The 21784-nt window shown below is 39.1% G+C and overlaps 1 protein-coding gene across 1 annotated transcript in view; it reads left to right on the top strand.

The window, feature by feature from the left end:
• The window catches only part of LOC135209194 (diacylglycerol kinase epsilon-like), an 18851-nt gene extending 1885 nt beyond the window's left edge, over positions 1-16966 (top strand). Inside the window, exons 2-12 of the mRNA XM_064241879.1 lie at positions 1105-1320; positions 1610-1781; positions 2473-2603; positions 3002-3143; positions 3554-3774; positions 4312-4492; positions 5846-5979; positions 6715-6892; positions 7601-7737; positions 15440-15594; positions 15968-16966. Of these exons, the coding sequence (XP_064097949.1) occupies positions 1162-1320; positions 1610-1781; positions 2473-2603; positions 3002-3143; positions 3554-3774; positions 4312-4492; positions 5846-5979; positions 6715-6892; positions 7601-7737; positions 15440-15553 (1569 nt within the window). The 5' untranslated portion in view covers positions 1105-1161 and the 3' untranslated portion in view covers positions 15554-15594; positions 15968-16966. The remainder of the gene's footprint in view (positions 1-1104; positions 1321-1609; positions 1782-2472; positions 2604-3001; positions 3144-3553; positions 3775-4311; positions 4493-5845; positions 5980-6714; positions 6893-7600; positions 7738-15439; positions 15595-15967) is intronic.
• The last annotated feature ends 4818 nt before the right edge of the window (positions 16967-21784 follow it).

Below are 21784 nucleotides of genomic sequence, written 5' to 3'. Positions count from 1 at the left end.
GTTGTTAAACCCTCAAACAGTTTATTACCACTAACCATATGAGGACTGTTGTTTAGAATATTTAGAAATGTAGGTAAACAGCTAGCACTTAGCCTCCCCAATTTTTTTGTCATAAAAGTTTCATGTTAATTGTTTGGTTTAATCTTGATGCACATCAATCAGTAAGTTAATTTCATTGCTATAAAATATGATGGTTAAGTTAATTATATAATGGCAGGTGTAAAAGACTATACTATTGCATTCAAACTTTGGATTTTCAAAGAAGAAAAATTTTTACCAATATTATTAAAGTGACATCATTGAAGGAAACAAATTTTGTGACAAGAAGGATATCCTGTAACTATGATAATTCAGCAGGAGTTGCCAGTTATCTTGTTACTTCATTGTTACTTTACAACTTGAACACATGAAACACGCTCATGTTTCTGAGGTTTTAAATATGTAACCCATACAGCATTCAGTTATCAGTTATCACTGCATCAGGAGATAAACAGATAAGAACAATTCTTAAGTTTTGTTATTTAAGATGTAAAATGTAGTTGAGCTGCCAACTAGCAGCTTCCCACAATTTAAAAATAATGAGTGTGTCATTTCATTTTTATTTGATTGTTATATCCTTTAGTTTAAGGACAACAGGCAAAGCAAAGAGGTTTAGTGTTTCTGTTAGCAATGTTGTGAATGTACTAGTGTGCAAAGCAGGTAGTGAGAAGCAGTAAGAAAAAGAGTAGAAACTTTGTGGAATGAGGTGATAAGACATTGCTCAACTGCTAAGGTATTTATATCCATTTATAGTATTAGACTGAGCAAAGGTTATTTATGGATTCATAAGGAAGTACTATATTATATTAAGTGTTTTTACAGGCAAGCTAGTATACCTAGCAAATGTTTTTTCATGAAAGAACTCTAAATAATTACTTTATGTTCTTTGGTTTGGTTGAGACAATATTTACCTGAAAGTCCCATAGGTTCTGTGTAGATTGATTGGAATTCAAGACATTTCATTTGCAGTTTTTTTAAGTCTATTTTGTAAATTATGCTGTATGGTTCTTATTAAGTACGTATATACTACTACTATATACAAAACTGTATTTAATTTTTTTCCAGCTTTTGTTGTTTTGATGGCATATTGAGCTGAAGTGAGCAACTTTGCACTCAGACAAGATGAGTGAAACTGCATTCCAAATAATTTGTGGTATTTTATTTACCATTTATGTTACTGTCATGATTGTGAAGCTGAGCAAACGCTCAATGCATCGGGACATCAGAGCACGAGATGTGACGAAAGGCCATCGCTGGTGTTACACCGGCATGTTTCCGCGGGTAAGATCCTTGCATGTGTAAGTAAAGAGCTTTGGAGCTGTGTTAAAATGTAAACGTGTCTAAAACAGATTCTTTGATAGGATGTGGGGATTTTCAGGATTTTGCTCATTCAGTTAATAGCTCCACATTAAACTAATGCTCTGGTGATTTATAGAGCTGACTGGACTTTTTTTTTTTTTTTTTTTTTTTTTTTTTAGGTATGTCATGTAGACTAGCTTTGTCATTTTTATCATGCAACATTACTAATCCTGAACGATAAAAACTGAACTCGCTGAACTTCCACCAACAGCCTTCGTACTGTAATATCTGCGAAACCCTGATCATGGCGAGTGATGGAGCCTTTTGTGACTCGTGTGGTGTGTGTTCAGACTCCCCTGATTGTATATTCACTGCAGACAAAACTATTCCTTGCAAGCCCATCACCACCACAGTAACTACACACAAACACCAATGGGTGAAAGGTAAGAGCTATTGGCAATGCAAGTATTTTTGGAAGTTATTTTTTAGGTAAAAGATGGTAGTTGCTATTTGAATGCTTAAATGTGGTCTTTTGGATTAGTTTTTCTATTGTCTATACAGTACAGGCAGTTCACGCTTACCAGCAGCATCATTTAATGGTGTTTCAGTGTTATGGCACTCAGTTAGCGACATTGTTAACTAGATACTCCGTGCCGATTTCCAGTTTATTGCCGCTGGTAAGCGGTTTATCAGTGCTGGAAAACGGGTAATCAGCACTGGTAAGCAGTTTATTAGTGTCAGGAAGTGGTTTATTGGCACTGTTAAGCATTCGTCGGCCCTTATGGTATTGCAAATGTCATTTATTACCATAATTATTGTGATGTTCCAGTTAACTATGATTTTCGGTTATTGTCGCTCAGCTGGGAATGGAACAGCCATTCAAACTTTTTGACAGGCTATATAACTGTGACGACAGATAGGAGGAAAAGTCAACCCACCTGTTGGTCTACATTCCATTTGTTTCTGCTTATTTACTACATAAACAGTAGAAGAAGCAAATTCACTTAGTTTTTCTGCAGCAATATGTAATGTGTAGTATGTTGTACCAAGATACTTTCCACATATTCTTATTTTTCATTTTGAAAATATGGTACTCTTAATTCTTTTTAATGTAACGTTCTTTATTTTGTCCAGGGAACTTACCGTTTAATGCACAATGTGAAGTGTGCGAGAAGGAGTGTGGAACAGAGCCAGAACTGATAGATTTAAGGTGCTGTTGGTGTCAGCGTTGTGCCCATGATGACTGCATGAAAAATTTGTCTGTGGTATGTGGTTGCCTTACTCTTTTACTTAGTGAATTGTGCAATTAAAATAAAGTATTTACGCACATTATGAAGTTTTATGATTAATACCATATTAAGAACACAGAAATTTTACATATTTCAGAAACTGGACTATATTCAGGTTTATTGTTTTTACTTAATTGCTTGTGACTCAGTCTAAATACTTACTTTAGTTGAAGACTATAGTTGAAGCGTTTGTATATTGGTGCTTGTTGCAATGAACAGCACAGACATTTTGCTGGTTTCTAGTCTGCTGCCAGAACCTATTATATCCTAATAAAGACAAGATCTGTAAGGTGTCCCATTGCATTGTAGTAGTATTTGCTTAAGATCACTAACTATTGATAAACATATCTGAAATTTTTATCTATTCATTTCAGGTTTGTGATTTGGGCAAGAGGAGTGATTGTATAGTGCCACCTAACTGTATTACGCTTAAATCGTCCAGAATGCGAAAGCAGTTGCTCATAAAAGAAGTCATTAGACCTCGGATTAGCAACTGGAGTCCAATCATTGTTGTCGGTGAGCTTTTGAAAATTGATGTAGATAGATAAACTTTTGATATTACTTAGTTGGAACCTGGAAGCTTTTTAACCTCCCAATTTAAAGGAATTCATCTTAACAAACTTCTTTACTTATTTAATGATTGTCAGTGTTTTTTCCTTAGCTGCCAGTTTAGAAATTTTACATTTTTTGAAAGTCTCGTGAATTGAATGTTAGTGTAAAGTACAAGTTAGATTAGGTTAGGAACTATGTGGGACTTTAGCAGTTGTAAGATAACCAGAAAGTGTTCAAGTACAGGTTATAATATAGGGTCTTTGTTACTCATCAGAAAGCCAGACTGCCAAATTATCTGTTGAGGTGGTAATGGATAAATTTTAATGTTGGATTTCGCTGTACCGTATTTGACTTAAATAAATTACTACTTTCAGGAAACCAAAAGTCAGGCAGCAGTGAGTGTTCCGTTATTTTGTCATCATTCCGAAGGATTTTAAATCCCGCACAAGTCTTAGATTTAGCCGAGCATCCACCAGAGGAGGCCCTGGAGTGGTGTGACTTAGTTCCTTCAGATGTAACTTGTCGGATTATCGTGGCAGGTGGAGATGGGACTGTTGGATGGGTCTTTAACGCCATATTTAAACTGAAGCTTAAGGTGAATATGAATGGTTTTACGTTTTGTTCTTTTGTGTTTGTCAGAAGTTAGAAATGGTCTGTGATGCAGCTCAAATATTATTATTAAATGTCTTCATACTTACAAAGATTTTTTGTCAACAGTCAGACATTGTTGTCACATGCAAAGTTTTGCTCAGTCTACTGACTACTAATTTGTTTATATACATCAATCTGTACAAGATGTACATGAATTATACAAGTTTTCTTTAATCTGCAATGCTTATGAACACACAAGTATTTACTACATACAGATTTGTAAAAATTACCTGTGTTCAGAATTCATTGAGAGTTACCCATTTTGACAACAGTAAAGGAATATATGACTGCATTGTTATAGCAGAGTAAATTACTCGTTTGTATTGCAGTGCTAATCATCCTCAGCTTATATGAAAATACAGTGTTAATCTATTTAAAGCACTGAATTACATATAAGTGTGTTGCTCTCATGATTTATCTATGTATTCAGAATATGCTCTCATTATTGAATACTGTATTTAACTGCTGCTTGAATTTCCAGAGAGAGCCCCTTGTCGCTATCTTGCCCCTCGGAACGGGAAATGATCTCTCTCGAGTCTTAGGATTTGGCGAGGGTTACAGCGCTGATGTGGATGTGGAGGATTACCTCGACCAGGTCTCCTCTGCTCATCCTGCCAAGCTTGATAGATGGAAAGTCCGTTACTCTCCGAGTAGAAACCTTGGTACTGAAATTTTGTTTTTGATTTGTCAAATGTTTTGCTTTTCATCTGATGTCTTTGGGCCTCTTCTGTTTAGCTGTGGAGCTTTTCAAACATTACCATCCTCCTGTCATTTTGGAACAAAAGCTTCAGGCGCGCTTTATCAGAGTAAAGAAACTTGACACAATTGTCTTACTGTAATAATAATGTGCACAATTCCAGTTAAATAATTTAGTTGGCTTGTAGAGAATGCTGTTTTATCGACTATTATTTAAGAATAGGCATCTCTTGAATAATGATATTGTCCTTTTTACTCTCATATTTTACTTGTAATTTGTTAAAGGTCACAAACACATTATTGAAAATCTTATCTACATTTAGGTACTGTAGTGGTTAGAAATAACAGTAGCTATTTTATAGTTGGAGCTTCCAGCTCACATTCATTGCTGAAGAGTCTTGCTTGCAATGGTCTTTGTGTTCACTTGCACATTTCTTCTGAAACTGACGCTCTTCACAGCCTTATAAGAGTGCATAATATAAGTTAGCCTTTGCTGCTGAAATATTGGCTTTCCGTCTATACCTGTTCCCTTTTGCAGCATACCATGAGTCTGGTTCCATGCTTGTCTAACATGACATTGGTTAGTTGCGGACTGCTCTAACTTCCCCTTCTTTTCTGTCATACAAATTGGAATTTTTAGGAGATTAGATTGAAGTGTTCTGCATTCTGAAAGCCTAGCTTGTGGGTTTGTGTGAACAAAGTGTAAAGGTCCGCAGCTTTTATATTATGGTCTCGGCATTTAAAAATTATCAGTTTTGTCAGATTTGCTGATGCAGGGAATAGAAACTTGCACTGTTAGTAGTTATATGTCACTGTAGTCTTTCATCCACAACATTTCAACAGGAGAGGAGGTCATTCACTTCAGCAGACAAATTTACTTATCATTTATCCCCAAAACATCTGTGAAAGGCTGCTCTCCTCCTGGCATTATGTAAACACTGACCATTTAGATATTTTTTCTTGTATTATTTGTTTCATATTTACTGTATTATGATAAAGAAAAAATAATTAGACAAAAATGTATTATAATGCAAGGAAAATAGCATTAGAGTAGAAATGCATTGCATCTTGACTTTAATTTTTGAATTTCTTATTGCACAACATCCTCAGGGAGAATGTTCCACTGCCCAACGTTGTGAAGAATAAAGGACCTCTGGAACTGAGAGGTTCGACAGCGAGGCACAGTTACTGCCTATAAGCGAGCAATATATCTTCTTATTGAATAGTTATATCTAGAAATTTGTAGATTAGGCAAAGTGTTTTGAGTATGGTATACATAACTTTTTGCATCCAGCCTCAATGTCATTCTTTTTCTACAGGGATATTGATGCCTGCAAGAGAGGTGTATATGAACAATTACTTGAGCATTGGGGTGGATGCCCTCGTTACTTTAAACTTCCATCGGGCCAGACAGTCTCCATTCTACCTTTTTAGTAACAGACTAATCAATAAGGTAGGTTTATGCTATAATACTATTGGTTTTTGTTTTTTATGAAAGACTTTTTACACCTATAAATCTTCAGGTGAAGTATGTTGGAGAGTTAAGTTAGTGGAATTTTTAAAAGATTTAACTATTTATTCAATATTACTAATGTTGGCAGGGCTTTTCATTGTAGTCATCTAGTCACTTTTATACTTAAGAAAATACAGAAATACATTTATAGATTTCATAAAACTAATTTTCTTTGATCATAGAGTATGTATATCTGTTAGAAAGCTAAGCTGGAATTTAATAAAGAAATGGTTGTCTTATAAATTGTTTTGCCTCAATTCAAGGATAACCCCTTTACGTTAGAATGTGAAAGATTCTCTTTGGGTAAATCATAAACTCATTTGTGCAGCACATCAGGTTTTCCCTTCATGAGGTTGAACATAAAATGAGTACGTACTCTTCACTTCCTTTTCTTTAAGAACATGATTGTTTTTCAGAGTCTTCAACAACAATAATAATAATTATGATAATGAATGTGATAAGATAATGGTGGGAGGTTTTAGTCTTCCTTGAGACTGAGAACCTTTATATTTTGGATGAACTTAGGGGTCCTGTAAGTTTTAGTTAGCACCTACCAGCAGATCACTTTGTCCAACTGCCTGATATCCTGCAGTTAGAATTAGAGATAATTGTGTTTTTTCTACAATGCAACAGCTTCATTGCCTAAGATATCTGAAGTATCTCAGTTCATTCCAGATGTTATACTTCACATTTGGTACCAAAGATGTTCTGGAACACGAGTGCAAGAACTTAGAACAACGCCTTGAACTTTACATGGACAATAAGCCTGTAGAATTACCGAACCTGGAAGCTGTTGTGGTATTGAATATCGCTACCTGGGGTGCAGGTGTCAGACCTTGGACTCTTGGAGCAGGTGAGTTATCTCTGGTATGTAGATGCATGTGTATACTAGTTGGCTTTTCTACTCATTGTTCATATTGATTTCAACATTAGCTGCAGGAATGTTTTGAGGGCTTTTGTAAAATTTTCCAGCAGTTGAATGATTTTGTGAAGATGAGAATGAATGGTAAAATGTGTTATCCTTTATTTTGCCTGTTTAAAAAAGTAAATGAAGTGTGAAAATAAAGAATTTAACTTTTTCCTGTTTTGCTTGTGATTGTCACAAAAAATAATGCAATTTGACCATTAACTACTTGTATGAGTTTATGGTAGGAGAGCTTATGGTTGCATGCATTCAAGGTGGTTTCATATATACTGAAAATTGTGCAAGATTTTGACTTACATAAACAATTGTGCTCCTGATTCAGAGCAGAGCTTGTTCATATTGGTAAATTGTTTGTACATATTTTAAATATTTAATTTCTTTCAGTGGATGATGTTAGTTCATTCATTGCCCTTGCAATTTTGAACTTTGTACAGCTCTGGGTAGACCTTATTAAAATATTGAATAGAACCAATTACTAATGCTTCATGCTTTCTAAACACAATAGGTACCTTATTTTGTAAGCTACCCTGTCAGAATTAGCCAGATGCCCATAGCCATGTGGTTCTAAATGATACCTTCCATTATCACCAAGGATGGCAGTCTGAAAAGGATGTTGTATCATTTATGTAATTTCAGGTGGGCCTGACGCTCCTGTTCAGGACTTTAGCGATGGTCTCCTTGAGGTGTTTTGCCTGGTATCTTCCTTCCACATAGCCCAGTTACAAATGGGATTGAGTGAACCGATCAGACTGGGTCAGTGCTCTAAACTCAAGGTAAGTTTAGAAGTCTCCACTATTTGGGACATTGTCAGGATTTTCAATTAGTAAAAGGTTTTGCTGCTCATCTCTTTGACTCATGAGCTATATGATCCTGACCTCGCTGTGCACATCAGTTTCATACATTCAACTTCCCTGTCAGATATATACTTAGCTATAGACTCCGTCGTCCCCGACAGAAATTCAAATTTCGCGGCACACACTACAGGTAGGTCAGGTGATCTACCGGCCTGCCACTGGGTGGCAGGAATAGGAACCATTACCGTTCTTGAACCAGATTTTCTCTGTCGGCGGGGCTGGTAACATCGTTTGCTAGTTCCTCCTGACTTTGACTTCCAAATTTCATTACGCCGTTGATCTTTTGGACTGCTATTTGGTGGCGTATTGGATCTCTGGTTTGGCATACGCTATTGTGGACTGTTTTTTTATTTCGGATTTGGATTTTTCTCATAATGTCTTGACGTTTTGATTTCGTTCAGAGTGTGTGTGAATGAGAGTTGTTATGTGAGACTACCGAAAGCTTCGGTAGATCCTCACACCACTTGTAAGAATTGTAGAGGGAATGTATGCTCACAATTGAATACATGTGATGAATGCAAGGATTTAAATGAGGAAGAATGGAAGATGCTTGATTCCTATTTGAGAAAGTTGGAAAGGGATAGGGCTAGAAAAGCCTCTTCCAAGAGTGTGAGTAGGTCGGTCTCTAACGAGCCAGTTAGCGGGTGATTGCCTATCTCTAATCCAATTGTTTCCTCCCATACAGCCTTACCTTCTCAATTATCCGACTCTGCAAGTTCAACATCGGAAATTGCAAGTCTGAAAGCTTCGCTTTTGGAAATGGAGCGTAAACTAAAAGAATTAGAAGGTAAGCATAGTGAAAGTGTTCCCAGTGAAGTGGAGGGTGCGTCTGATCGGCTCTGTCTCGCTCCCAGGTCTAGACCTCTTTCAAGCTCCCAAGCCCAGAGGAGAAGAAATGTCGAAAGCCGCAGGGAGGTTTCAGAGAATCCCCACCGGTCAGGCGTCCCCTCGGCAGATTCTGTAGTTGCGTCCCAGACTGCCAAGGATAGTTGTTGGAAAGACATCCTGAAACAGTGCTTTTCTTCTTCTGATTCGTCTTCGAAGAAAGGATGGAGTTCTGACAGATTATCGAGACCTTCGAAGAGATCTTGGAAGTCTCCAGTATTTGACTCTAGCCTGGAAGAATTTCCGGAAGAATATCCTCCGGAAAAGAAGAGAAAGGAGGTATTTTCGGAAGTTCCTTCTCCTTCATCGGAATTAGAAAAAGAGGACGCCGCTACGAAGATTTTGGAGCAAATGCAAAGGCAAATATTTTCATTAGTAGGAGTTCTTAAGAAGGACCCTCCTAGAAGAAAGGATAAATTCCTTCCAATTAAAAGATCCCGTCCTATGGAACTCTCTGAGAGCTCGGACGAGGCGCCTGCCAGGAGCCTGGCATCAGCCAGACGCCAGGCTCCTGTCAGGCGCAAAGCGCCTACAAGGCGAGAGGATTTTCATGGATGGCTAGAAGAGCCTGAAACTCCTACTAGAAGAAAAGTGCCTGAGGGGCCTGGATCGAGGCGCAAAGCTTCTGAAACTTCTGAAATCAGACGCAAAGTGCCTGAGACTCCTGAAATCAAACGCAAAGCGCCTGAGGTGCCTGAAGCGAGACGAAAAGCGCTTAGGGCGCCTGAAATGAGGCAAAAAGTGCCTGGGGCGCCTGAATCAAAGCTCAAAGCGCCTGAAGCGCCTGAAACGAGGCGCAAGGCGCCTGAAGCGCCTGAAATGAAGCGCAAAGCTCCTGAAGCGGCTGAAGCCAGGCGCAGCCTGATTCCAGACGTAAAGAGCCTGAGCCTACTGCCAAGCGTCGGGCGCCTGAATCTCATTTCAGGCGCCTCGCTCCTGAAGCGCCTAATATCCATCAAGTGACAAGTAGGCGCAAGGACTTATCCAAACTACACGGACCAGGCTTCAGGCGCTATGAATCAGAAGCATTATCGGAGTTTGAGACGGACTTGGAGGCTCCTCTTTGGGATTTTTTTCAGGATCAGTTTTCGGCTGACAGGGTCTCTAGACGTCGCACATGCGGCCGTAGCCCCTGTCAGGAGGGGCGTGATTCTGAGAAAATGGAGAAACATTCAAGGACTTCTCCTGATAAGGACGAGAGTTGTCGCACAGGCAGCCGTCGTCCTTGTCAGGAGGGTCTTAGTGTAATCAAAGACAAAGGGCAACATCGGCCTTCACCTGGCAGGGACTCAAGACGTCGCACAGGCGGCCGCAGCCCTGGTCAGGTTGCAGTCGGTGTTTCTACGAGCCCTTCACCTTCCCGAGAGAGGAGTCCTCCTCCAGTTGCGCACTCATCTCCAAATATAACTCATCACGATTTAGAAGATGTCTCGGACTCTGAAGAAAATAAGGGGGCAGGTCTTTCAGACTATAAGACCTTGACAGCCCTCTTATTAAAAGAATTTGGAGTGTCTCTGAGCCCTGCCTTCTCCTCGGTCTTTATTTTCGAGTACGAAGACTGCAAAGTCTTCCTCTTTTTTGAAGATGCAACCGACCATCTCAATGAAGAGGGCTTTGCAGTCTTTCGGAAATTGGTTTAAAACCAAGGAGGAGGCGGGAAAGACTGTTTACCTGTCCCCCTTCCAGGCTATCGGGAAGGAGAGGGATTTGGTACAACACGGGAGAATCAATGGGACTTGCTCTTCCCTCCTCTGGTGAAGCGGACTTCTCGACCTTGGTGGACTCGGCAAGGAGACACGCTCTTCCATCGGCCAAAACGAGCTGGACAATGTCTGAAACGGACCATCTCCTCAAGGGAATATTCCATGTCTTGGAAATTTTTAACTTCCTAGACTGGTCCCTTGGGGCTTTGGCCAAGAAGACGCAAGACCCTCAGTTTTTAGAACCAGAAGTCTTGCATAGTGTGCTTGCCTGTATGGACAAGGCGGTGCAGGATGGATCGGCGGAAGTGGCATCCCTTTTCGGGGCAGGAGTACTGAAGAAGAGGTCTGTCTATAGTTCTTTTTTAACTAAGGCAGTCTCTCCAGTACAGAGGGCTTCTCTTTTATACACCCCTCTGTCTAAGCAGTTGTTTCCTTCTCACTTAGTGAGGGATATTTCCCACACTCTTACTGAGAAGGCAACACAAGATTTGCTGGTGCAATCTGCAAAGAAACCTAGACCAGCTGTTCCTGTCACGAAGAGGGAGCCAAGAACTGCCCAACAGCCCTTTCGAGGCAGCACTTCAAGCCGAGCCCCAAGGAAGAGAGGAGGGGAAAAAAGAGGAAGATCTTCTATCAGAGTCCCGAGAAAGAATCCAAAATGAGGTTCCAGTCATCCAAGCACCAGTAGGGGCCAGACTTCTGAAATTTTCAGAAGCATGGGCTTCAAGAAAAGCGGATGCTTGGTCCCTACAAGTTCTCAAGAAAGGATACCTCATCCCCTTCAGGAACAGACCTCCATTGACGACGACACCGAGGGAGCTGTCAGCAAGGCACAAAGACCCTGTAAAAAGAGATGCCCTTCTCGGGTTAGTACAGCAGATGTTGGAGAAGGAGGCCATCGAGAGAGTACAGGATCCGCACTCTCGGGGCTTTTACAATCGCCTCTTTTTGGTGCCAAAAGCCTCGGGAGGGTGGAGGCCGGTCCTGGACGTGAGTGCATTGAACCGCTTCGTGGAGAAGACAAAGTTCTCCATGGAGACTTCCAATTCGATCCTCGCTGCTCTCCGTCCAGGAGATTGGATGGTCTCCCTCGACCTTCAGGATGCTTACTTTCACGTTCCCCTGCATCATTCGTCGAGGAAATATCTTCGATTCATGGTGCAGGGAAGGATTTATCAATTCAGGGCTTTGTGCTTCGGCCTCTCTACAGCTCCTCAGGTGTTTACGGCGTTGGTGAGGAACGTAGCAAGATGGCTACATCTGAAGGGGGTGAGAATGTCGCTTTACTTGGACGACTGGCTCATAAGAGCACAGTCAAAACAACAGTGTTTGGAGGACTTGGAGATCACTCTGGAATTAGTCAGATCTCTCGGATTGCTCGTGAACCTCGGGAAGTCTCAAATGATCCCCAGCCAGAACATCGTCTATCTGGGGATTCGGATGGATTCTCGGGGTTTTCGAGCATATCCATCCCAAGAAAGGATTGCGAAAGGGGTGGAAAAGATCTCGGCCTTCCTGGAGAAAGAACGAAGCTCAGCGAGGGAATGGCTCAGTCTTCTGGGCACCCTTTCGTCGCTAGAGCAGTTCGTTTCTCTGGGGAGGCTGCACATGAGACCCTTGCAGTTCCATCTAAGGAGAAGTTGGAACAGGAAGACAGGAGAGCTGACGGATACCTTTCCCATAGAGGAAAGCATCAAATGCCACTTGCGATGGTGGTTAGAACCTCTAAGAAAGAATGAGGGATTGTCCTTGTCTCTGCAGAACCCTCACCTAGTGTTGTTCTCCGACGCCTCGGAGACGGGATGGGGAGCAACACTAGGGACGAAGGAGGTGTCAGGCATCTGGACGGAAGAACAGAAGACCTGGCATATAAACGCAAAAGAGCTCATAGCCGTACATTTGGCACCGAGACATTTCGAGAACGAAGTCAGAGGCGTGGTGGTCCAGGTCAACTCGGACAACACCACGGCTCGGGCATATATCAGAAAACGGGGGGGGACACACTCTTTCTCCCTTTACAAGCTGGCAAGGGATCTGTTGCTCTGGACGGAGGAACGAAAGATAGTGCTCCTGACGAGGTTCGTTCAAGGAGGGAGAAATATAAGGGCGGACAGATTGAGCAGAAAGAACCAGGTCCTTCCAACAGAATGGACCCTTCATTCACAAGTCTGCCAGCAACTATGGTCTCTTTGGGGGAAGCCTCAAGTAGACCTATTTGCAACGTTCCTCTCCAGAAGGATGGAGAACTTTTGCTCGTTGGGGGACGATCCCAGAGCCCTGTCAGTCGATGCCATGCTCATGAACTGGACGGGCATAGATGCGTATGTTTTTCCCCCATTCAAGATTCTGGGGGAAGTAATAAGGAAGTTCATGTCCTCGGAAGGAATGAGGATGACGTTGATCGCTCCCTATTGGCCTGCAAGAGAATGGTTCACAGAGGTACAGGAATGGATGGTGGACTTCCCCAGATCTCTTCCCGAAAGGACAGATCTGCTCAAACAACCCCACTTCGAGAGGTACCACAAAAACATCCTCGCTCTCGCGCTGACTGCCTTTCGACTATCGAAAGACTGGTCAGAGCAAGAGGCTTTTCTCGCAAAGCTGCAAAAGCAATTGCGAGAGCAAGAAGGTCCTCAACCATGCGGATATACCAATCGAAGTGGGAAGTTTTCCGTAGATGGTGCAAGGCGAAGAAGCTGTCCTCCTCCGATACCTCTGTGACCGAAATTTTTGATTTTTTTTTATATTTACGGGAAGAATCTTAGTTAGCAGTGTCAACCATTAAAGGGTATAAGAGCATGTTATCTGCTGTGTTCAGGAATAGGGGCCTGAACATAGAGAACGACAAAGATCTTCATGATTTAATTAGATCATTTGAGACGACGAAATCAAGAACTTCACTCACCCCTAGTTGGAACCTAGATGTGGTCCTCAGATATCTTATGTCAGAGAGATTCGAGCCTCCTGATAAAGCGTCTTTCAGAGACGTAACAAGAAAATGTATTTTCCTGATAGCTCTCGCTACTGCAAAAAGGGTAAGTGAGTTGCAAGCTCTAGACTCGAGAGTGGGTTTTAAGGGAGACTCGGCAGTATTGTCTTTCAGGCCTTTGTTTTTAGCGAAAAACGAAAATCCCTCAAGACCTTGGCCTAGAACGTTTGAAGTAAAAGGGCTTTCTCAATTAGTGGGAAATGAAATTGAAAGAGCATTATGCCCTGTTAGAGCATTGAAGTTTTACTTGCAAAAGAAGAAACAGATGCAAGGTTGCAATCAAAGCCTCTGGTGTGCTGTTAAAGACCCGAGAAGGCCAATGTCAAAAAATGCATTAGCCTTTTTTGTTAAAAATATAATAACTGAAGTTCACATGAGTTGTGATAGTGATTCATTTAAGACATTAAGGGTTAAAGCACACGAGGTACGTGCAGTTGCTACATCGTTATCGTTCAATAAGAACGTGTCGATGAAGAACATCTTAGCAGCCACGTATTGGAGGTGCAACTCAGTGTTTGCCTCACATTACTTAAGAGATGTAAGAGTAACATACGAGAAATGCTTCTCTCTGGGACCGTATGTATCAGCGGATACAGTGCTGGGTAAAGGAGATAAGACTGATCCTTAAATTTGTTTTTTATCCTTATATTTTGTATAGTGTGATTTTAAAATAATTTGGTGTTGAGTTTTTAGGTTGTTTGAAAGGTGTTTGGGGATAACTCCTTTCAATCGTAAATACTAATCCACGGTTAGGATCGGGTGATCGGGATCAGTGTTGCACTCCTTTGTATGCCAATAGGCATGGGTATATTGTCATGTAAGTGGATAGGACCCCAGTGACAATTGCCATCAGGTTCTGTCGAGTAAGTGGATAAGACCCCATTGACAGTCCTTTCAAGAGTTCTCAGCCATAGGTCACACCCTCGCTGAAGCTTTTGAGGCGAAGCAGACTTCTAAGCAGTAGCTATGAAATCTTCCGCCTAAACAGGTAGGAACCAGGGTATTGTTAATTAACTTTTATTACCTACAACATATGTTGTTTTCCTGTCTAATCAGTAACTAGCTGTCTCTTACCCTCCGCCAAAGGTGCCAATCAGCTAAGTATATATCTGACAGGGAAGTTGAATGTATGAAAATTATATTGTTTTTGTACAATAAAGTTTCATACATACTTACCTGGCAGATATATATGATTTAATGGCCCACCCAGCCTCCCCTCAGGAGACAGGTGGAAGAGAAAATCTGGTTCAAGAGCGGTAGTGGTTCCTATTCTTGCCACCCAGCGGCAGGCCGGTAGACCACCTGACCTACCTGTAGTGTGTGCCGCGAAATTTGAATTTCTGTCGGGGACGACGGAGTCTATAGCTAAGTATATATCTGCCAGGTAAGTATGTATGAAACTTTATTGTACAATAACAATATCATTTTTGTTATTGGAGTATACATACCAAATATGAAATCTGTGTCTCATAATTTTAATGTTATCAGTTTTTGGTGTTTGACCCATAATGAGTTTTTTCTTTAGTTAACTTCCTTGAGCACTTGTCAGGTCCAGGTCATCATGCATGTATTATATCTATGATTTCTTGGGCTTTGTCTAGCTACTTGTGTATCTACATAATGCTTTTCTAGCTAACACCAGTATTGATGATTTTATTCCAGTGTTGTTGTGTTTCCCAAACAAAATAGTGTTTTCAGAATAATAGTACTATTCTGAAAATGCTAATTTGTTTAGGAAAAATCAATCACAAAACTATTCTATTCCTGCTTCAAAATCTCATTGATACAGTACTGTACAGTACATCTGTACATACAGTTGTTGTTGCAAAGTATGAATTGTATTGATTGTAAGTTGGCTTTACCTAATTGGATGTCATATTTACTATTTCTCTCTCTCTCTCTCTCTCTCTCTCTCTCTCTCTCTCTCCTCTCTCTCTCTCTCTCTCTCTCAACATACTTTTGTTAACATAGTTGTACCCTATCAACATGAACCGAGTTATATCTCGACCAGAAAGTAACGACCGTCATTCAAAATATCTTACAGATACTTCTAAAAGGAACAGCACCCATGCAGGTTGACGGAGAGCCATGGGAGCAGTCTCCTGGCAATCTCTTCATAACCTATAGTCACCAAGCAACCGTTCTTAAGCGTGATTAAAGAAGCTCTTTGTTTCTGTGACAATAAGGAAGCTGGCTTCAGTATGTATAGTATTCTGTTCATATTTTCATGACCAGTGCCTGCTGGTAAACCAAAATTACTCGACTGTTGAGTTCCTCCATATTCCTCCTGAAACATGAGTAAAAATTTTTCCAGAAAAAATGAGATTAACTTCTACACGATGTATGTAAATGCTAGTAATAAATACAGTATGTTAGAATTTACTTGCCAAATATATATATATATACTAGAAGGTCAAACATACATTATATACTGGGTAATTCACAATCAGTTATGCACTGCAATGGTGGACACCCCATTCACAGAAGTCGCTCGGCAATGTTGTCGCAAGTCGGGGCCCCATCTGCATTAATGTTGAATTCATGTTTTATGTAGTGTTCCATGACATTTCAGGACCTCTGGAGCCCACTGATAGAAAATATTAGCAGATACATAGCACTGTAATCCATCATTAGAGCGCATTTGTCGCGCAGGCTCGCCCTCAGGTGACGTTCACGTTCTTAGCCATCACCTTAGATGTTGGATGGTGGTTACTACAGAGTAGGGTCGTGTCGTTTACAACCCCCTTGTTTCCAGTAAGGAAGTTGTTGTCGTCTATTTCCCTCATAATGCCAGCTTGTCTCGTATACGCGATCGAACAGCTGTAAGAATGTGTTCTTTGTCTTGATGTAATTTGTTTTTGACTCAGGCATAATAGAAGAGAAACGTATACCATTGTTGGTGTGACCACAGATTCCTTTTGTTTACATCTTGTGCTCCAATGGAGGATAAAGATTTTGTGTGACCAAGTCTTTCATCTCATGCTGTAAGAATTTATTTTGGTTACATTGTAACTTGCTTACTTTACTTTGAAGTTCCCAGCAATCTAGTTAAGTACATCATGAACAGATAATGAAAACCTCTACATCATTCCGTTTAAAAAACAATTCTTTGCAAGGATTGTATGTATACCTAACAATCCTGTCTGTGTTATTAGTATGTTTTAGCACTGTAATTGTACACGATTTGAAACAGTACAGTACTCTTTAATTGATTGTGCAGGATTTGAGACAGTACAGTACTCTTTAATAGATTGTTATACAGTTGTCATATTTTAGAAAATGGAAATTAGTAGAAATGTTTAAAGAGAGGGGAGAACAAAGTGATACTTTAGTTTTTGCCAATGGGATTTAACAGTAATGTAAATCACTCTTTGAGATTTCAGACATTAGTGACTGAGTCTAGAAAAATAAATGTTACTTTTATGTCCATATATATGAGCAAAAAAGTACTCATAATGATAAATACATAGCTTGAAATTCCTGATAATGTTTCTTTGAATTAAATTGAACTTTCCTTGAGAAAGAATTGACCAAATATTGATGTTACCAAATATACAGTTCTGTAAGTATAGTAATATTTTAATGACTGCCTTTAGGTTATTGCATTTAATTCCTCTGATGCTTTCACTTTTTATCATTCTATTTTTCTCTGGTTTTGTATTGCAAGAATTAACCTCCTAAAGTCTCGGAAAAGTGAATTGATAATCATATAGCCTGAGATTAAGACCAAAGCTAACTTTTGCATGGGATGAAGATTCCATCTCACTTCTTCCTAATGAACACAATATTCTTTTGAAGCTTGAATTTCAAGACACTGGCCCCTGTGGCCTTGTTCCATATGAATAAGGTCCATCTCCAGAATATATTATAGTATAATAATAATGATCTGCTGAGCCATCAAAATTTCAACACACCGCAATACCAATTTGGTGAATTTTGTACTGAATACGTAATAGCTAAACTCAGTTTCATTTCCTTGAATATTACTTTGATCCACCGTAAAAAGGTGGATTGAACATGGATTCCAAAAAATGACATGCACTTATGACAATTTTTCATGATCTCATCTTTGTAGCATTTAATTTTATCAGAAAGGGACACTTACTTACAATTAAGGATGTCTTTCTAGTCATGAGCAAAAAGATCAGGCATTTCTCTAATCCTTTATATATGGCTGATATTTAGAACAATAAAATAACGTTAGAAAATTTACCAGGTCCAAGCCTGCTTGTAATTGTTTCATATTTCCCATGTGACAAAAGCACTTGTCTCAATGGCTCCCGGGGAGATTTCTAAATATAAGTTCACAAGCTTTAGGGGGTTAATATTACTGGTTCATTACATATTAGATAATGTATTTAATGCAGGAAAGATGTATTCCATGTGAATTCCAAAGGTAGCTTATTAATATAAATTATTTTTGTGCTAAGTTTGAGATAGGAGATAATGTATGTCTTACATGACAGATACTAATGTTGAATACACAGACATGCATTTATTTTAGCAAATTGAGAGTTGTGGGACAGCATAATACATAGTATATATATATGAGAAATGATTCCTTTTTATATTCAGGAGGTCCAGATTGTTTAAGCATTCCTTTTCGTGTTGTTGCTGTCAGTGAATTTGAGTACAGACTTCCCCAAATTTATTGTAAAACATGAGAAAATTCAAGATTTCAGCTTGCTTCAGAAGTTTGATTGTACATATACAAATATTCTTAGAACTGATCATGTCTCAATCATAGGTATAAAGCCACACTACTTCCTGTAGCATAGTACAAAGATTGCTTCCTTTATGCTCATGTTTGAATACTTAAAAGTCTGCCCACAGAGATGGACAAGGAAAACTTGTGATACTGACTCTTCTTGGAAGGGGAATCTGTAGTACAGCAGACGATCATCTTGGAAACTCCTAGCAGAAAGATTTTCCATGCATTTATGGTCTTCCTACTTAACTGTCCTGCTTCTTAAATTTCCTTGTTCAGATCTTCAGATATCATTTGAGTATAAATCCTTTAGGTGAGCCATACCAGGGTAATAAAAATAATGTCAATGTCTCAAAGCAGTTAATAATAATGATGATCATAATAATGTTGTACTACTGTCACCAGTGATGTTTTTTCACTTTCTCCATTCATTTCAATTTTAGGATTTTTATAGTGCTCCCCATTTGAATAGTTCCTTTTTGGATAACTTACTGGAACTAACTTCATACTTTGGTAATGTATTCTAATGTACTCACGTTACAGTTGAGTACCTTTTGCAATAACTTTACAAAGTCCATCGCCCTCCCAGAGTATCGTAATCTTTAGGAGTGCATTGTGAGGCAAGCTGAAATCCATATTGTTCTTGAAATCTGTAATTCATACACAGACACATTCAGGTCCCACCCATGACATTTGCATAACCTAGTCATTGTTGCTGTTACCACAACATAATACAGTGATGTGATGGCGATGTATGGCAGTCTCTTCAATATGTCGGAGGTCTGAAAACCACCATTAACAGATTAATTTCCTTTGGAGACCAAAGCTTAAAGTGGATGTCAATGCATGCATTATATTTCTTTGATCTTTGTTTTAAACAAAAGTGAAAATTGTCGCTTAAGGAGCATTTGACTATATATTCTGAAATCTTAAGGTTGTGTAATTCCGATGAAGTTCCAGACTATTCCTATTGTGGGACATAATGACCAGCGTTTGTTTTGTATTTTGAAAATTGTTTACATACATTTTTGCCCTGGAGCTCACAACAGCCCTAAGATAAGATGTATTATTTTTGTTCAAAGGAAAAATAGCTTTTCAGAAAATGGCATTAGTGAACTAATGTTTGTTTAAATCACAAGGCTTGCACCCTTGATGGAAACTAGTACAATACTAACTAGAGGTCACTGAATTTTTTTGTTTTTGTTTTATTATTCACAAATTGACTAGACAATGCTAGATCTCTCGATTATATATGAGTAACCATGCCAAGTGCTTATCCATTTGTGCCAAAGATATCATTATATGCCGTACATTAACATAGTTGTTAGAACTGTAGTAGTTAGCATTGACAAAGGAACAACTGTTATGTATTCAGTTTCCTCATTTCTCATTTAAGAAGTCTTCATTTCTCCGCTAGTCACTTTCTACCTCTTGTATTCTATTTGGACATCTTACATTTTATGTCACTGCCACTAAGGATTTCCTCGTTTGATGACCTGTCCCCTTGAAATTAGCAGGCATTTTGATGTCTCAAGATTTTATTTGTCACTTTCACAGTTCTGGATAAGAGTTTAAGCATAGTATATTTAAACATTACAGTAAGGTTAGTGTTCATTGCTGCTCTCTCTAGGATTACATTTTGAAACACCAGCCTCTGAAAAAATGAGGTTGGAGTGAAAGTTGTCCACCATTAATACATGGTGTGTTCATCGGAAAGGAACTTTGATACTAAAGATTAGTTGTATCTAACAGGCAAAGATTCTGTGGTGGTTAGTTAGAGAGTGTTCTTTTGTTGTGTCCCCTGATGGATTTGTGTTATCAGCGATGAAACTCTTAAGGACAGCTATAAATTTGTATGGACAGCTATAAATTTGTATCAACAACAGTTTCCAAGCACACAACTAGATTCTGTGGCAAAGTTGTCCCAATTATTCCATATTAAGACTACAGAACAGTAAATGGTCACTTTCCCATTACATATTCTGTACTTCAAGTAATAACTGTGTTGCCCAGAAACTTGTTGAACAAAGTGATAAAGATGTCAATTATCAGTTACTTTTAATGGTGTCAGTGATTTCTGACCATATCTTTTCAGTCTCTGAAAGAAATATTGATGAAATGGAGTAAAAAATATGTATAAAAAATGTCAAAGTACCTTCATGGTAATATGTTCTGTACGTATGTAGATTAGCAATATGTACGTATATAGATTAGGAATTTGTCAATTTTATCACAGAATAGAATTAAGTTGTCTCTGATTGCAGAGGCCATAGAGATCCCACACCAGTGAAGAAGTGAACACTTTCAATTATAATTGGGGCCTAAATTATTATCATGACATTTAGCAAATGTTTTAAATTACCATGTAACTCGTTGATTACAGGAATCGTTGTGGCAGATTATCTGTAATATATTTGGTAGTCAGTTTCATATAAATAGTGCAATGCTAATTTCTTGTCTTTCAGAGGTAGATTAGGTATTCAAAAGTATTAAAAGGTGCTCCCAGGCAGATTCTTAAAAGGCAATTTTTTTTTCTTTTTTTTTAGAATTTTAATAACTAGTCAATAGCATATCATGAATATCAAAGCACGTCCAAAAGAGGAGTACTGTGTTGAGAGAAAGCCATGCTTTAGTATAAGTAGTGTTACAACAGTTATCATGGTAGATATCATACTGTAATTTACAATAAAGAACTAAAGGTTATGTATCACTGGATTTATTTTAGTCACCCTAGATGCTGTGTACACCTGTGGTACTCATTTGTTTGGAATAATTATTGTTTTTAGGGTGTAATCAAATATTTATATTTTTGTAGTTATCAGCTGTGTTATACTATTACTTCTACCATAACATGTAAGTTTACAAGCAGTCAAAACAAGCTTGTGCATAAAGTGACTGTTCATATACATCACTTGAAGGTTGTTACCTTACTGTTTAATCACCTCATAGGTCCTGAGACAAAGCTGATCTGTTTCCGTTCATTATTTCAAAGGGTCAGGACCTTTTTGCTAATGCCCCTTGAAACTTCTGGCTCAGCTATCAAGCATATAATTTGCCCCAATCTTATGTTAGCTCTTTGGCCCCTCAGTCTGGATAGGGATTTTCTGGTTTAGGATTACAATGATCTCTACTTTTTGCACTCACAGGTAGCCATCGGATCAGCTGTCTTTAACACTCTTGCCATCCTCTCATTGGCTCTCATCACCTGGCCAGTGTTATGGCCTGGCACTGCTGTGGAAGCAGTCCATAGCTCCTCGGAAGTCCAACGCTTTCTCCCTGCAGTAGTAGCTTTGCAACTCATTTTACCATTTCCTAAAAGACACCACCTTACTTACAAACGAGTTATGTTCCGGACTGCCGTTTGTATGTTGAATTGTTTGTAAGTTGGTTACTCTACTCTTCATGCCTATTTAACTACAGTATGTTATAAAATCAATACAGTACTGTATGTGTTTTCATCCTAAAACACTGTACATACAATAGTACTGTATGTACAGAATAGGTTCACAAAACAAAATTTGAACTTACAGGTGGCATAGGGGAGCACTCTGAACACAATTTTAATTTGTGATCCTGTTTGCTTGTATATCTCTGAATGTTTGTAAGTTGAATATTCGTAAATAGGGTGGTGTCTGTCTTCTTTTCACAGATTTGAGGACAAGTCTTCCATTGGTTCTCCAG

This window comes from Macrobrachium nipponense, chromosome 37 (genome assembly GCF_015104395.2).
Source record: "Macrobrachium nipponense isolate FS-2020 chromosome 37, ASM1510439v2, whole genome shotgun sequence".
NCBI classification, from domain to species: domain Eukaryota; kingdom Metazoa; phylum Arthropoda; class Malacostraca; order Decapoda; family Palaemonidae; genus Macrobrachium; species Macrobrachium nipponense.
Note: the sequence above shows the minus strand (reverse complement) of the source record. Positions and strands in the feature narration are given on the sequence as shown.